Below are 12,611 nucleotides of genomic sequence, written 5' to 3'. Positions count from 1 at the left end.
GATATTTGCAGACTGTTGATTGCTCTCTAAACTCACTTTGTTAAACTGGTTCTTATGATCAATGTCCCAAATTAAATGAAAAAATAAATGGAAAACTAGTTTCTCAATCATGTATTTTAAAGTTGTTTAAGGGGAAAGCTGGATGCATGTTGTTTCTTAGATGTTGTAGAAAATAAAAATGTTTTAATTATTTGTTTAGGGTGTTTTTTTAAAAAACATTTTTTTCAATGCATTTATGAATTAATTTGTCAAACAGTTATTATAAGACATATTTAGTGTTATAAAGTGGCTCTATCTACTGATCCTTCTTTTTTGTGGCGATATTTAAGGAAATAGAAAAGAAAAAAAAATCAGTAATTGATCCATCACCAGAACTACGGTATGTGACTTCCTGGTTACTATCTGCAGTGCAGCACTTAATACACATTTCCTTGGTATTTGGACACAAGTGAATTTAAGAAATATCATAACATTAGAAAATCAAAGGAAAATAAATACCACAGATCAATGTAATATTTTCATCTTTAATTTTGGATTTTTATTAGATGTAACCAGAAAATAATAAACAGAGGATTGAAAACATCAGTTTTAAACCAGCATGCTGATGTTTAATTAATCCCTACAATCGGTTCAATGCATGAATAAATGAATAAAAGAAAGAAAAAAGAGAGGAGAGAAGGAAATAAAAAAGGAAGAAGATAAGAAGTGAAGAAAGAAAGAAAAAGAGAAAGGGTTGCAGTCAGGAGAAGGCGTTTCCAGTCATCACGTGATAAATCTAAAAGGGGAGAGGTTTCTTATGTGGAGGGAAGGAAGCTTCTGGTTTCATTTTGCACCACAGAACTGACAGTGGGATGTTTTGAGGACCAAACAGCTCATTCATTTATTTATTGTTCACTTTCACTGCCTTTAGTCTGTATCTACCTTTTCTGTTGAGTTAAACATTTTGCAGCATTTTACTGTGAGACCTTTGCAGAGCTACACTGTCCAAATCATCTTGGTAAGTACAAACCTAATATCTGTGATTGAAGCAAATGTTTAGGAGAAATTAAATGAAAGGCTGAACATGATGACATTACTGTTTGTCTTTGCAGAGGAAATATAATGGCTGCTTCTCCATGTAAGTAAACAAATCACATTTCTGAAAGGTTTTCAATTGTTTTTGAAGAATTATAATTAATGTTTTCATGCAGTGCTGGACAAACCATGGAGGGAACTGCAATGGGGGTGAGTTTACTGTGAGACTTTTTAAACTGATAAATATTAATCAGTTTAGTTCAGCTGCTTTGTCTCTCATTCTGCTAAAATCTAAAATCAAAAACATTACAGCAAACAGAAAGTACAAGGAGAGATAAATTGTTGCTGATCAGTCAGGGGAGAGGTTATTACTCATTGTGTAAGATCCTGGTTTATGATTCAAAGGCACAATGAATAAAAACAAAATGAAGAGAGAAACTGGATCAGATCAAGAAGCTGAATCTGGAACAAAGACGTGTTCTGGGTAATAAATATTCATCTTTGAGGGACAATTCAAGCAAGCAAATATAGACAATAATTAGATGGTAGTTAAGCAGTAACTAATAAAAGTGTTTTATAACTCTACAAAACTTGATCCTGAGGCATCTTTAGATGCCATAAAAGCGATCAGAGGTTATCAGAGAATAGAGATTGCATGTCAGCCAGATTAGTATCAATGTTCAGGCCGAAGCTTTCATTCTTATTAACACTGTTGTTAGAAACAGAACAAAATTTTAAAAGCATATAAAAATAAGATTCTTTTTGAATTAAAAAAACATAAACAAGTACAAACCATAGCCAGTTGGATTTCTGAATAAAACTGCTCATTGCGAATGTAATCCCTCTGTACAATGACACCAATGAGTAAACGCAGTTTTCTGAATCAACCATTATATTCATATATCCACTTTATGTTCTCAGAGAGAAGGAGAAGGAACTTCAGTATGTGAAGGAGTACAAACCTGAAATTGAAGACATTAAGCATCTTCGAGTCCTCATGTTTGGACATGTTGGAGCCGGAAAATCCAGTTTCATCAACTCCGTCAGTAACGTCCTCCGAGGCCGAATGTCCATTCCTGCTTTGACCAGTGCGACCACCTCCGACAGAAGCTTCACCATAAAAGTAATGAGTGAAGATGTTTCTCTCCACAACAGGAGCACGACTGCATCACATTGTAATATGATGTCAATTATTTAGCCAAAAGGTCTTGTAGATTGATTTAATTCATTTATAAATAGTACTTTAATCTTCTGAGAAACTGAAGTTAGGGATTCTTCAGCTGTTTGCCATAAATTTTGACCACTGCTATGTGAATAATGAATATGGATTATCTTTTAGATTTCTGAGATCAAACAATTAGCCCTGATCCAGATTTGCTCTTTACTTTCTCCCGTTTCCAGCAGGAATTGTGTTACATGTTATTTCTCTGTGTTTCAGTATGAAACTTATAAAATCCAACTAGGACGAGGAACTTCAAAGACATTTCTTCCTCTGGTTTTCAACGACGTCATGGGTCTGGAAGAAGGGAACCACAGTGGGATTCATGCTAGCGACATCAAACTGGCTATGAAAGGACACGTAAAGGAGGGTCACAAGGTGAAAGAACCCACTGCTGGGACCAGTTAGGTTACTGGTTTTATTTCAAGTTGTTAACAATAACAAACATTTCAACAAACTACAGATGATCAGACCAATTATTGTTAATGCTGGATCTCCAGGAAGACACTTTCAGGTGACAAACATGAAAGCTGGTCAACTTTTATGGTAAAATGACAAGATATGGACACTGTTGCTCCTGCACTATAGTTATATGATCTGCATGCAAATCCTCTTTACCTGGTTCCATGATAACTTGCATAAGATTAGGAGGTACCCAGAACACAGAGCATTCTGGGTAAATACAATCAAAACCAACTCACAAGTCTAGCGTTAGTGGGAGAAATGGTTCATAGACAAAAGTGAAATCCAACAGCCACTAAAATCTGACTCCATTCCATTTTTGTTTACATGTTATAAAGAAAGAAGTTGTGCTCAGTGTCTTCCTCACATGTTTTTGTGTCGTTTGCTTCAGTGGCTCTTGGTGCAGCGCCAAGGTGAGGGGGTGAGCAAGTTTCTCAAAGAGTCTGGTACATATAACACAGTGCAGCGTGAAAGCAAAATGTACCAGCTGATAATGTAGCAAACAGTTTTGGTCTCCAAAAAAAATGAGTCTACTGGACTACAAGGTGTTAAAACACCCTTAAGTTGCTTTCTGAAATTAGGTTTTAAAATTTAGCGAACATATCCTAACATTAGATGCTTAATAGTTGTTTGGATCTCTGCAGCAGCTGCACTTTGTCCATTTGGGCTCTATGCTCTACCAGCAGGTATTTGTCTAGTTTCAAAGGAGACATGAATAACTTGTAATTTGCAATGTTTGGAAGATAATACACTGTTTGGTAAGGATGAAGGGGGCATGGCTTGAGAGGCCAAAGTTGCTAAAGCCGACTGAGTGAGGACACAAAAAATCCAGTGCTTGTTTTGATCAGCAGGAATTAGCTATAGCACCTTTTCCTGCTCATTTATATCCCTTGGATAAAAAGATGGATTATCGTCACCTCCAAGTAAACATGCAGCATGTACTCCTACAATAAAGATTATGCTGTGTATTGGATCTCTGAATTAAGTCGGATGTCCCCTCTGCACGATGAAGCAGTGGGTCTGCTGAAAAACATTGCTGACAAAGGAGTCCTTCTGGTGTATTTTAGCACATTCCCCTGCTGCTTGAATATTAGGATACGTAACAGGAGCTGCTCCCCTCTCAGATGTTGTAAGATTTGCAAATATCTGAAGGATATTAGTTCATCCAAAAAAATATAGATATTTTGTTTTGATTTTAAAATTTCATGTCTCATTTTGCTTTTTCTGTCTTTTTTTTTTTTTTTGCAGTTTAACCCAGTAGGCCCACTGACTAAAGACGATTTTGGTTACAACCCAAATCCCTCACTTAATGACAAGGTTCATGTCCTGGTCTGTGTGATGTCTGCCAACGCTCCAGAGATTAAGGATTCAGTTCTGCAGAAGATGAAGGAGGTCAGAGAAACAGCCAGTAAACTGGGTGAGTTTATAGAGAACTATGTTATTTAGACAAGCGACAGGAGGAAAAGTCAAAGTGAGTTCCATCAAAGTCGATGTGAATTAATCAGGATGTCATGATGGGTGATAGCCGGGTTACCCACATGCAAGAACACACCAAGAGGAGCGATATGAAACAACAATAATATTTATTTTGGTGAAAGGAAGAGGGGTCAGGGGAAATAGTTCTGGAACCTGGGACTGGAGGAAACTGGTCGTCAGACTGTATATGAGAAAAAGCGGAGTGAGACACGGGATGGGTCAAATGGAATAATTCTGAGAATCTTTCGTAGGATGCTTACTTGAATGCGGAGGTAGTATTGTCAATGGTGGCGGCTGGAGAAGTGAGTTACCGTCGGAGAGCGAGCAGGTAAGCCTTGCAGCTGGAGAGCAGAGTGAGTTGACTTCCGAGCGGGGCTTCGACAGTTAGCTCCCGGAACATGAAACGCTGGCAGGCTCAGCCGATGGCGAGGCACAGAGGATCCACGGGGAGGGACCAGGGAGGTAAGTGCACGGAGGAAGGCAACCGATTGGTAATACCAATGGCGTCGTGAGGAACACAAGGAAATCCAGGGGGGAGCGCTTGTCCACATCCAGGAGTCACAGGGCGATCACAAGGAAATCTGACGGGGAGAACACAAGGAGCGATCAGAACACAGGGAGCGATCATAGAAGGCTTCTTCCTAAGAAAAACGTCTACCAGTGAAGGCAAACACTCAGGCACTGGAGTGTCAGCTAGGCTGTCCTTATGAAGCACCTCCGCAGCTCTCGAAAATTAGACACAGGTGCGTCTACAGGTTGGCCGCCACACTTCTCCAGGGGCTCCGCTCACTGGTGACATCTCATGGCTGTAAAAGGAAACGCAGCTTTCCAGAAAAAACCCAGGACAGAAGAGGAAAAGAAAACAAAATAAAACAGGAAAAAGAACCCCAACCTAACAGTACCCCCCCCTCAACGGACGTCACCTGACGGACGAGAAGAGGAGGAAGGCTGAGAGGCGGCAAAATCACTAATAAGGGAGGGGTCAAGGATAAAGGAGCGGGGGACCCAAGAGCGCTCCTCAGGACCGTAGCCCTCCCAGTCAACGAGGGTACTGGTGACCCCGACCACGCCGACGGGAAGCCACAATCCGGCGGACGGAGTACGCAGGATGACCGTCAACAAGACGGGCGGGAGGAGGGGGTTCGGCCGGAGGGCAAAGATCACTGGACAGGACCGGTTTAAGCTGGGAGACATGGAAAGTAGCATGAACACGTAGGGAGGGAGGAAGGCGAAGGCGTACAGCTGCCGGACTGATGACTGACACTATCTCAAACGGGCCTATAAACCTGGGAGACAATTTCTTAGACATGGACTTGAGGGGTATGTCCCGGGTAGACAACCAGACCTTCTGACCGACCAAATAAGTGGGCGCAGAGGTTCTCCTCCGGTCAGCCTGTTTCTTGTTCTGGGAGGCAGTGTTATTAAGTGCAGTGACTGTGTCTGACCAGATCCGTTTACAACGGCGAATGTGATGCTGTACTGACGTGACAGATATGTCCTTCTCGTCGGATGGCAGGAGAGGGGGCTGGTAGCCAAGAGAGACCTCGAACGGGGAAAAACCTGTGGCTGCTGAAATGTGACTGTTGTGTGCATATTCTACCCATGGTAGATATTGAGCCCAGTCTCCAGGGTCAGAAGCAGTCAGGCAACGCAGCATGGCCTCCAGCTCCTGATTCAACCTCTCCGTCTGGCCGTTAGTCTGGGGATGGTAACCAGAGGTTAATGATACCTTCGCCCCTAGGGCGGAACAAAATTGTCGCCAAACTTGGGAGATAAACTGAGGACCCCGATCGGAAAGAATCTCCTGAGGGATGCCATGTAACTTAAAAACATGTTTAATGAGAAGCATGGCAGTTTGAGCGGCAGTGGGAAGTTTGCGAAGAGGAACAAAATGACAAGATTTGGAGAAGCGGTCAACGATTGTGAAAATGGTGGTCATACCCTTTGATGGGGGTAATCCAGTGACAAAGTCGATAGCGATGTGAGACCAAGGTCTCTTGGGGATGGGTAATGGCTGGAGTAATCCTGTGGGTGGCTGATGGGAGGACTTGTTCCTGGAACAGACTGGACATGCTAACACAAACTCTTTGACATCTTTATGAACTGATGGCCACCAGAACCTTCGGTTGACCAACCCAATAGTTCGACTGATACCTGGATGTCCGGAAAACTTGGAGGAATGCATCCACTGCAGGAAGCGGGATCGAGCGGAGGCCGGGACATACGTCTTTCCCTGTGGACATGACTCGGGGACAGGCTCGGTTAACTGGGCTTGACGGATGAGGTCTTCCACCTCCCAGGTAACTACTCCCACCGTGCAGCTGGGGGGAAGCAGGGGAGCAAGTTCCTTCTCAGGGTCATCAGGTGCATACAGTCTAGAGAGGGCGTCAGGCTTGACATTTTTAGAACCTGGACGATAAGAAATGGACAGGTTGAATCGAGAAAAGAATAATGACCAGCGAGACTGTCGAGGGTTGGAACGTTTAGCTGACTGAATGTGAGACAGGTTCTTATGGTCAGTCCAAACTACTATGGGATGCTCAGCTCCCTCTAGCCAGTGTCGCCACTCCTCTAGAGCGAGCTTAATAGCCAGTAACTCTCTGTCCCCCACATCATAGTTGCGTTCAGCTGGCGAAAGTCTGCGAGAGAAAAATGCACAGGGGTGGGACTTATTATCCTTTTCAGAGACTTGAGACAGCACAGCCCCCACTCCGGAGTCAGAAGCATCAACCTCGAGGATGAACTGCTTAGTGGTATCGGGCTGGACTAGTACAGGGGCGTTAGCAAACAGGTTCTTGAGCCGGTTGAAGGCTTCCTCTGCTTGTGGGGTCCAGGTAAAACTAGACTTGGTGGATGTGAGTGCAGTTAGAGGTAAAGCGGTCTGGCTATAATTCCGTATGAAACGGCGGTAAAAGTTGGCAAAACCCAAGAACCGCTGCAACTGTTTACGGGTCTCGGGTCTAGGCCAGTCCAGCACAGCTCTGATCTTGTCCTCTGAGGGTCTTACCTGCCCGCTCTCAAGGACGTAGCCCAGGAAGGTAACGGATGATCGGTGGAACTCACACTTCTCTGCCTTTACGTACAATCTGTTCTCCAAAAGGCGTTGGAGAACCTTCCGGACATGCATCTTGTGTTCCTCCAGGGACTTGGAATAAATCAGTATGTCGTCTAGATAAACGAAGACAAACACATTAATGAAATCTCTGAGGACATCGTTTACGAGGGCTTGGAAAAAGGCAGGCGCGTTAGATAAACCAAACGGCATGACTAAATATTCATAGTGTCCCATGGGTGTTTTGAATGCCGTCTTCCACTCATCTCCCTCGCGAATGCGAAGGAGGTGGTAGGCATTGCGGAGATCGAGTTTGGAGAAAACGGTGGCTTCTTGGACGGGGTCAAAGGCTGAGGAAAGAAGAGGTAAAGGATACTTATTTTTAATGGTAATCTGGTTCAACCCCCTGTAGTCAATACAGGGCCTCAAGGACCCATCCTTCTTCCCCACGAAGAAGAACCCTGCCCCAAGGGGTGACGAAGAAGTGCGTATAATGCCTGTTGCTAACGAGTCATTAATGTATGTCTCCATGGTCTGACGCTCTGGACGGGAGATATTATAAAGTCGGCTGGTGGGTAGTGGGGCTCCGGGCAACAGATCTATGGCACAGTCATAGGGGCGGTGGGGGGGTAGAGTGAGTGCTTTGCTCTTACTGAAGACTGCAGCCAGATCCTTATATTCGAGGGGAACAATTGAAAGGTCAGGGGGGTCGGTCTCATGCTGCTCTGCTGTTATGGACGTCGGAGGGACAGCAGAGTGGAGACAAGTTGCGTGGCACTCGCTGGACCATGACTCAATAATTGCCTTTCTCCAATTTATCCGTGGGTTATGTGTGAGCAGCCACTCGAACCCCAGGATAACAGAGGAGCTGACTGCGGGGAAAACAAAAAAAGAAATTAGCTCTGAATGGTTACCAGAAATCACAAGACGGACAGGTGTAGTCCTCTGGGTTATCCTGGGCAGGACCTCCCCATTTAGGGCTGAAACACGAAGTGGAACCGGAAGTGGTTCTGTAGCGATCCCTAGCTGTTCAACAAGGGTGGAGTCAATTAGATTCTGTTCACAACCTGAGTCAATAAAAACAGCTAGAGGAAGAGATTGATGGCGATGGAAAAGGGTAGCAGAAATAAGGAGACGAGATTTACTATTCGTGGGTTGCACCGGCAGCCTCCTCGTCCTTACCGCCGGGCCTGCAAGTTTAAACGGACGGGGCAGTTAGCGATGAAATGGCTGGGACCCCCACAATACAAGCATAACCGAGAGACTAGTCTTTTTTGCCTCTCCTCAGGTGTCAGGCGAGTGTTACCCAGCTGCATGGGTTCAGGTTCTGAGGTCTCCGAGGGGTCTGGTACTTCCTGAAGACTAGGACGGGTAGCCAGTAGGGGGGCTCTGGCTGAGGGATTTCGGCGATTTCTCTCTTTGGCTCGAGACCGAATTCTATTATCCAGTCTTATGGTCAGACTTATAAACTCCTCTAGAGTTGCAGGTTCATCCAGAGTAGCTAACTCATCTTTAATCTGTTCACTCAATGCATGAAAGTACGCACTTTTAAGTGCCGTGGCATCCCAATTTGAGGCTGCTGCCTTTATCCTAAAGTCAATGGCAAAATCAGACACAGTTCTTTGCCCCTGTCTTAAGTTCCAAAGTTCTCGGGAAGCTGAAGTCTGGTCTGTCTCTTGACTAAACACCTGTTTTAATTCTTTAATGAAATCGGGATAGGAACAACCAAAATCAGTGGGGGAGGAAAACTTAGCTTCGGCCCAAGCCAGAGCTCGACCGGACAGCAGGGACAGCACATATGCTATTTTAGCGTTGTCGTGTGGAAAACTCTGAGGACAGGAATTGAAAATGATGGAACATTGTAAGATAAATCCTCCACATTTGTGCACATCACCTGTGAACCTCTCGGGAACTGGCAGCCGAATCTCCGAAAACGTGGGACGGATTGGCGGGTCTGGAACTGCAGGTGAGGCTGGGGCTGGAGGCTGTGCCTGCTGAACGGAGCCTTGCAAAAAGTTAGACAACTCGGTTAACCGACGGTTTGTTTCGGCCTGTCTGTTACTCAACTCTCTTAAAGCTGAATCATGTGACTGTATGAGAGCGTGTTGTTCCGATAAAGCCCTTCTTATAGCGTCTGCTGGGGTAGGTTGTTGGCCTGAGTGTTCTGTCATGATGGGTGATAGCCGGGTTACCCACATGCAAGAACACACCAAGAGGAGCGATATGAAACAACAATAATATTTATTTTGGTGAAAGGAAGAGGGGTCAGGGGAAATAGTTCTGGAACCTGGGACTGGAGGAAACTGGTCGTCAGACTGTATATGAGAAAAAGCGGAGTGAGACACGGGATGGGTCAAATGGAATAATTCTGAGAATCTTTCGTAGGATGCTTACTTGAATGCGGAGGTAGTATTGTCAATGGTGGCGGCTGGAGAAGTGAGTTACCGTCGGAGAGCGAGCAGGTAAGCCTTGCAGCTGGAGAGCAGAGTGAGTTGACTTCCGAGCGGGGCTTCGACAGTTAGCTCCCGGAACATGAAACGCTGGCAGGCTCAGCCGATGGCGAGGCACAGAGGATCCACGGGGAGGGACCAGGGAGGTAAGTGCACGGAGGAAGGCAACCGATTGGTAATACCAATGGCGTCGTGAGGAACACAAGGAAATCCAGGGGGGAGCGCTTGTCCACATCCAGGAGTCACAGGGCGATCACAAGGAAATCTGACGGGGAGAACACAAGGAGCGATCAGAACACAGGGAGCGATCATAGAAGGCTTCTTCCTAAGAAAAACGTCTACCAGTGAAGGCAAACACTCAGGCACTGGAGTGTCAGCTAGGCTGTCCTTATGAAGCACCTCCGCAGCTCTCGAAAATTAGACACAGGTGCGTCTACAGGTTGGCCGCCACACTTCTCCAGGGGCTCCGCTCACTGGTGACATCTCATGGCTGTAAAAGGAAACGCAGCTTTCCAGAAAAAACCCAGGACAGAAGAGGAAAAGAAAACAAAATAAAACAGGAAAAAGAACCCCAACCTAACACAGGAGGCATCCTGATCACCACTCCAGTTAATTTCCGCTTTGAATTACTCAGATAAATTAACCTTCAGTAATGTTCTATAAATGCAGAAAAACTGAGAAATACTTTGAAAGGCCTATTTTGGTTTTGATTATTTTTCCCTTTCTAGTTTGGCATGTTGACCCTTGATGGGTGGCTGTCTCCATGGATACCGTTTCCATGACTCCCTCAGCATCTATTTCTGTCTCTGCAGACATTCCTCAGATGGCCATGATGACCCACATCGATGCTGCCTGCGGGGAAATAGAGAAAGACGTGAAGAATGTTTACAGAAGCAAACACTTGCAAAAAAAGGTGAGTTTTAGACCATTTGTCAGGAGATTTTACACAACTAACTATAAACTGTAAGTGTAACAGTTAGTTTTTACATTCAGATGAAAGACTTCAGTGCAGCAGTGGGAATCCCTATGAACTGCATCTTCCCAGTGAAGAACTACAGCGAAGAAATCAACATGAAAAACGATGTTGACATCCTGATCTTGAGTGCCCTGAGGAAAATGGTTGACTTTGGAGACGACTTCATTGAGAAACATTTAAATTGATATTAACAGTTTAAGAAGAGGGCTTGCGGGGCATTAAAGTTTAAAAAAGAAAATGGTATGCTGGAAACTATTTCTTGAATAATTAATATTCAGAATAACTTGTATTTACCTGGATGTGGTGTCTGTACTGCTTGATCATATTATGCAAAACTTTAGTCTGGAATATAAATATTATTGGAAGTACTTGTTTTACAAAAGGAAATTCTTTGAAGTTTTCTTTGGACAGCATCGACATTGAAACAGAGGAGACATTAACTCAGAGCTATTTGTATGTGTTGGCTTAAAAAATGACTAAATAAAGTTGCTGCACATTGACTTTGTCTTGTACATTTGATGATTATGCCTCATAGATAAACAAAAACCTAAATTCAGTGTCTCAGAAAAATAGAATATCAGATAAAAACAATAAAAAATAGCACTTTAAGTAGATGTAGGCTTATGGAAAGTATACACATTTTTCATCACTCAGTACTTGATAATTCCTCAGTGAAGTTGTCCCAGAACTACTTTTGATTTCTGTCATGTTATTCTCAGATCTTTCAGGGACTGCTTATCTAATGGTACTAAACAGAAATATTTCTGCACCTCATTAACTCAGAGCTATTTGTATGTGTTGACTAAAAAACGACCACCTTTAGCAAACAAACTGCAACACAATTTCCCAATATACAGGTAGATGACAAAAAAAGAGTGGAGCAGAGATTGGAGGTATCCCACTTCATTGCATTCACTAAGAACCGTGTTATACACTGTGAAGAAATGTTGAATATATTTCAATTTTGAATAACCACTGCTCTAAACCTGGAAAATGAAAGAACATAGAGAAACAACACCTGATCTGATCAGAGGCTCACCAGTCTCCTGGTTGGGCCCTTCTGCCTGACTTTCTGCTTTGTGATCCTTTTCTTCTGCAGAGCAGCTGATCTCCATTTTGTTGTCCTCTGCAGCCATTTCTACACAGCTTCAACATTTAAAAAGAGGAGACATTAACTCAGGGGGATGGTGTTTTTGTGATGGCTACAAAGCGACTACCATTTGCAAACAAACTGCAACATATTTTTCCCATTATGCAGGTAGATCACAAATATTCTGTTTGTTTTGTTGAATTTGTTTATGTTAATCCTGCCCCTAAAATTATATTTGGCAAACCTTGTTGATTTGCCAAATATACAACACGATTTGTATATTTGGTTAATCTTGATATAGTATTTTATGACCATCTCATAAAATATATATGACAGTTTCTTTAGAAGCATTTGTCTTTTCTTAAGCACATCTTACAAGTATCAAATTGTATGAAATGTGAGATAAATTTAACTGAAGAAAACCGGGTATATGCTCCCCACAGAGATTTTAATACCGACATAGAGAAACAACAGCTGACGTATATAAGCAAGATTAAAATTTTACAGAACATTTTATGGTCTACAGTCAAATATTTGTGATAATCTGAGGATTGTTTGGCAGAAATGCCTGTATTGTGATTTAACTACAGAAGAGTGGCTGAAAATCTTATCAAATATAAGAAGACACATAAAAGGGAAGCTTAATGAAGTTAATTCATAGGTTTTATTTTACTCTCTAACATGTGCTATTCTTTTGATGTTAGTCATTCTTATTTACTTTAACATTTCATGCAGGGTATATTGTCTATTTAAGCTTTTGTTTTCTTCAATGTCTGTAATAAGATGAAAAATGACACCACCAACCTTAGATAATAAGAAAAATGTATAATAAAGGGATGTTTGCATGTAATGTGGGGGAATATTATGTCAGT

The 12,611-nt window shown here is 43.1% G+C and overlaps 1 protein-coding gene and 1 long non-coding RNA gene across 2 annotated transcripts; one reads left to right on the top strand and one right to left on the bottom strand.

Annotated features, from left to right (window-relative positions):
- Nucleotides 1-673: 673 nt before the first annotated feature.
- Nucleotides 674-11,149, top strand: LOC102235716 (interferon-induced protein 44-like). The gene is made up of 8 exons (XM_023337383.1): nucleotides 674-997; nucleotides 1,092-1,117; nucleotides 1,191-1,224; nucleotides 1,936-2,137; nucleotides 2,453-2,611; nucleotides 3,944-4,112; nucleotides 10,486-10,586; nucleotides 10,667-11,149. Exons 2-8 carry the CDS (start codon nucleotides 1,102-1,104, stop codon nucleotides 10,832-10,834), a joined length of 849 nt encoding a protein of 282 aa, XP_023193151.1. The 5' UTR covers nucleotides 674-997; nucleotides 1,092-1,101; the 3' UTR covers nucleotides 10,835-11,149.
- LOC111609347 lies at nucleotides 4,262-5,080 on the bottom strand. The gene is made up of 2 exons (XR_002753076.1): nucleotides 4,830-5,080; nucleotides 4,262-4,752 (listed from the first exon to the last, which is right to left on the bottom strand). It is a non-coding gene; the product is annotated as an uncharacterized LOC111609347 (long non-coding RNA).
- Nucleotides 11,150-12,611: the final 1,462 nt, after the last annotated feature.

Source organism: Xiphophorus maculatus, chromosome 7, assembly GCF_002775205.1.
Source record: "Xiphophorus maculatus strain JP 163 A chromosome 7, X_maculatus-5.0-male, whole genome shotgun sequence".
NCBI classification, from domain to species: Eukaryota; Metazoa; Chordata; class Actinopteri; order Cyprinodontiformes; family Poeciliidae; genus Xiphophorus; species Xiphophorus maculatus.
The sequence above is the reverse complement of the archived record's forward strand: the minus strand, read 5'-3'. Positions and strand labels throughout refer to the sequence as shown.

Bases quoted from the DNA above. Each gene is read 5' to 3' on its own strand.
- LOC102235716 (XM_023337383.1), top strand. The intron at 1,225-1,935 runs GTGAGTTTACTG...TTATGTTCTCAG, and splicing joins TGGAGGGAACTGCAATGGGG to AGAGAAGGAGAAGGAACTTC. The intron at 4,113-10,485 runs GTGAGTTTATAG...CTGTCTCTGCAG, and splicing joins AGAAACAGCCAGTAAACTGG to ACATTCCTCAGATGGCCATG.